At 41.8% G+C, this 4,746-nt stretch overlaps 1 protein-coding gene across 1 annotated transcript; it reads right to left on the reverse strand.

Moving 5' to 3' along the window:
* Positions 1 to 726: 726 nt before the first annotated feature.
* On the reverse strand, positions 727 to 1,951 carry LOC147898440 (protein EXORDIUM-like 2). Its single transcript, XM_087379845.1, has one exon. The coding sequence runs from the start codon at positions 1,904 to 1,906 to the stop codon at positions 1,022 to 1,024; it is 885 nt and encodes a 294-aa protein (XP_087235971.1). The 5' UTR covers positions 1,907 to 1,951; the 3' UTR covers positions 727 to 1,021.
* Between the last annotated feature and the right edge of the window lie 2,795 nt (positions 1,952 to 4,746).

Genomic DNA, 4,746 nt, shown 5'->3' on the forward strand with positions numbered 1-4,746 from the left:
CTATCCTCCAAATACCTTTATCTGTTTGCCATTGTAACTTTTCCTACAATAGGGAGTCATAGTTCTATTACAATTGCTAAAGAGCATTCTTCATATCTATGTATTGCTATTTATGCCACTAAAAATTCCATTGTTACCCCTATGATTCTTGTTTTTAAAATCTTAATATTTCATTCCCAACTCTTAGCTCCTTTATTATCAATTGTTACTAGTTAGATCCTTTACTATCAATTGCAGTGCTACCTTTTCTTGTTCTTGTTCTTCTGATTCATTCACTACTTCCCCTTCTTTTTCTCTTTCCTAAAACTTTCCATGCATGCCAACTCGTCTTTCTCCAAGTTAAAGTACATATTGGATTCCATTTGCTTAGTGTCTAGCATCCAAGTTTGATTGCGCTTCTCATTTTTCCAAATGTCATTCCCTAGTGTTTATGGACATGCTAGTACAATGTGGGTTTCTCTACAAGGGGATGAAGCTTTGGCAACCCAAGATCTAATGGTCATCTACTCTAGTTGTGAACAATTCAGTCCTCTAATTTGCCTCGTCTTGTCGAGTACGGGAACATGATGAGAACAATCTTATACGTACAATAAACAGATATGAACCTTAGAAGATGTAGGAGCTTCCAATTTTTATTTATAAAACTCATTACATGTAAGTTAGGAACCTCAACATATATGAGGGATGAGAAACAATTTGCATATCACACAGTTCGTGTAACCACATTGTAACCTGCTGGCCCTTCCTTCTTGAGGCCGTTTAATTTCTTTTGGCCGCCCAGCTTAGTCTTCCCTTATGAATCCTTCTTTAGATATTTACGTGGCCTCTCCATTTTGCTGCTGCTCTTGGTCATTTTGCTTGGACTCGTGCTCTGTATGTTTTCGGGCACTGTGCTACCGGATTGCAGCACTCTTGCAGGCTGACGTCGACAGAGAGATCAAATAAATGATCCAGCTCAATTTCGAACTTCAACGTGAATGGCTCCTGTAATCAACAAACGTGAACCGCGAGAGAAGAAAGATCACACTAACGTCTGGCATGCCAGCGTAGACGGACTCCACATCGCAGGTAGCAAAAACATGCGATTGTTGATTCCGTTGGCATTGTAGCGGGCATCCGTAGCATTGTCCACCAGCAGTTCCCCCGGATACCCAGGGTAGGAGCCCTTCCCAAACATGCCCGCGCAGGCGGTAACGGCTTCTAGCGGATCAGTGGGATCTCCTTGAAAGTAGCCGGTGCTGAAGGGATTGGTGGCTGTGCCAGCCAGAAGCGTGGCGATGACAATGACCACGCCATCCATTCCCACGTCGCCGTTGGGGGAAACAAGAGCTGGGACGTTAGGAGGGCTGAGTTCGGGAGCGACGGCGTAGGGCCAGGCGCAAAAGCCTGGGCATTGGGTGGCTGAGTTGCCCACCCAGATGTAGGGCAAGGACTGATGAGAGCCTACAGGAGACGTAATAGCGCTATGGAGACCACAGGGATTCATACAGAAGTCCTCCACGAGGACATCGTCGGCGGTGAGAATAAGGTAGACGGCATTGGAGCCGGTGGGCAGGACACCAGAAGCGAGGGAATGCTCCAGGAGGCTGGCGATGTCCATCTTAGTCAGAGTCTTGCCCATGCTATAGGAGGAGTCGGAGAAGACACGGCCGAGAGAGATGCGACCGGAGACGGCGGCACTAGAGAGGTCCTTGTAGGCACGAGCGATTTTCCACCAGGTGGCGACGGAGGGAGAGGGGGAGCGAGCTTTGGGGTGGAGGGAGGAAATGAAATCGGTGACGACGGAAAGTTGGGAAGGGGAGAAGGAGCCGTAGAAGAGGCAATGGAGGTGGAGTTTGTTGTGGGTGAGGAGGGGGCCATGGTGGTAGGGGAGGGAGAGGGGGGAGGAAGGGACGAGGGAGAGCATACGAGGGACTGAGAGGAGGGGTCTAGCTATGGAGGAGTGGAGGTGGAAGTGGAGGAGGAGGAGCAGCAGAAGCTGCAAGAGATTGGTTTGCCTAGACATATAATTCAACTGAAAGCTTGTATATGAGAGCAATTAAGTTGTGAGCTTTGTGGTGAAGGGAAAGTCAGAGCTTTGGCAGTTATATATACCACTGCATTCTAACTTTCCAAGAAGTTGCCTCCCTCCTGTCTAACGCGTTTAGCCAGCCGCTCTTATTTTAACGCGTTAGACCAGCCACCCTTATTTTAACCCCCCTCTCCAACTCATCTCTTGCACCAGATCCAAAGCTTCCTTACCTGTCTTTCCTCGAGTCTCCCTTTGACAGTTCCACTCCTTTACTTTTTCCTCTCCATCCCCCCTTTCCCTTTAGGAGACCAACCCTTCCCCTTGGTGGACACTCATACGTGAGCTGTCTCCTATTGTATTCACTCTATCTTCTTGGACTTCCCTAGCACACCATAACATGATCCATCACACTTCTTCTTCGAATTTCCCATCACATGGCGTGCTATATGATGAGTTGTTTTTTGGATCCATGCTACGATCATCTGAGATTGTCTCAATATGTTGGGAAGCTTGAAACAATGTCACATCAACAGTCATATTGAGCTGGCCTCAACATAAATATGTTATTAAAAAGTATAATTATCTTCACATCATCTTGCATCGTGACCAATTCGAAAGGCCCTTCCTGCATTTATTGTTTGACTGTGTGCCCTCACCCCCTCAAGGCTCATTAAAAATGCCTTGTGATTACTATGAGAGATCGACCCCTAGCAATGGCTTTATAAAAACATGGCATGGGCGACAACACCTAGCATTGGGGCTACAAAAACATGCCATGTTCCCTACGATATATGCAGTCAACACATTTTTTATGTAACTTCCTACAACAACTCATCAATCCTTGTAAATATTTAATGTTGCATTATTTTTCCTTAATTTTGGGCATGGTAGGTTCTCTTCTTTACCATCCAAAACCTATTCAGCTAACACATGAGGGCCATTGTAATATTGATTGTAGTTAAATATGTTGTCTTGTAAATCCCATATTGTTGAGCTATTGGTGTTAGTTGCTAAGGCAACATTCCCCATAAAACCACAAAGATGTTGCAACTCTCATGTTTCAAATAGTTGTCTACAATGTTTGCAGCAATGTCACTTATCATGACTTGCTCTTGATCCCTCAAGGGAAATTATAGGATTTGCCCTTGAATGTCGACCTTAATGTGGTCATGTTAGTATGGTGTTGAATCTTTAGTGATGTTTGTAAGGAATGATTAGGATAGAATTTTAATGTGTGATATGTCTTCCATGTAAAGGATTCAATAACGACAACAGATTGCAAAAAGCTTTCCTCACCTCCTTGATTGATTTTTTCCATTTTTAAGTGGACATGCCCTCGCCTTCATCACAGGAAAGCTCTTGTGATGTCTTTTAGGAGACCATCTACTAGCATTGGTGATTCCAAAATAGGCCATGTCCCCTAGTACACATGCAAAGATTTTCACATGTTTTCTACTCTTTCCTCCATAATTCTACTAGCATTTCCATGTTTAAGGGCCTACTATATTGTAGGTGGTGAAATCCATCTATTGGGCTGTTTACATTTATTCTTGATGTGAATTCTCTCATCACTAATCTCAAACATAGTTATTAAATTGCCTATATTTATTTTGAGTTATCATTGATCCCTCCAATGAGTTCAAGGCATGTATGATTGTAAATAATGTAGACTAATAAATAATGCAGCATATAGAGGGTATATAGCTTACTTTTAAAAGTTTCCCAATATTGACAAAGTAAAATACTATTTAAAAATATAGTTCTTACCTATCTTGAACAAAAATAGTAAATCCACTAATTGAAGCAAATTTTTAACATTTTTAGAATATGAATTTCAAATCTTGCAAATTTTACTTCACTTCTTTTTTGTGTTGGGGCCTGGCAAACTTTGCTACCTATAATTGACTACCTATATAAAACTTTCTCTCCATGAAACGTATATAAATAGCTATTACGGATTGATAGGGACAATTGAATGATTGTGTAACTAAGCCTTGAATTTGCTTTAAACCACCCTAAACTCAAGCATTGGCTTTGTATAAAGGGTTATACTCATAGTCTAACACATTATATATTTGGTATCACTAACATCAACATGCCACCAAAGTTAAGTTAAAGGTCCTACTACAATCAAGATGGTTGCTAGTGTGAAGGGTCTACCTGCATGGTGAACAGTGATCTAAGTAGGTGAAGTAGGACAACTAAAGGAACTAGAAAGTATATGATTTTCCTAATAAGTAGAGTACCTTGCAGAGTCAACATCAACCCTTCACTAACACTCATCTCAAGATTTGAGGTTTAAGGTTGAATGTATACCAATAGTTATGCTTCAAATTCAACGTTTGCTTGGGTGTAGCCTAGGGAGGGCCACTATGTCAAAAGCCCATATAGCATGTGCGTTCAAGCAGAAAAAAAATTTCCTAACTACGGATTTTTATAACCTATATACACCCCTTCTCTAAATTTTGAGATGATTAAAGTATCCCGTATGTATGAAAATTTTTACTTTTTGAATTAAAAAACCCCTTATGTATGTTTTTTATTTGTAAATTCATAAAAATATAAAACCCCTTTCGTTGATCGCACTTGCCATATTACATATTTCTTACTGGCCCCCTCAGGGGTGTATCTAGTCACGCAACTATTTTCGGGGCCATTTTTGGGTCACAACGCGATGCCTCTTGGCAAGACTTTTTCTAAAGAATGAACTATGCATATTAGCTTTGGAACCTATT

This window comes from Dipteris shenzhenensis, chromosome 9 (genome assembly GCF_047967505.1).
Source record: "Dipteris shenzhenensis isolate YYH24624 ecotype China chromosome 9, Dip_SZ_1.0, whole genome shotgun sequence".
NCBI classification, from domain to species: Eukaryota; Viridiplantae; Streptophyta; class Polypodiopsida; order Gleicheniales; family Dipteridaceae; genus Dipteris; species Dipteris shenzhenensis.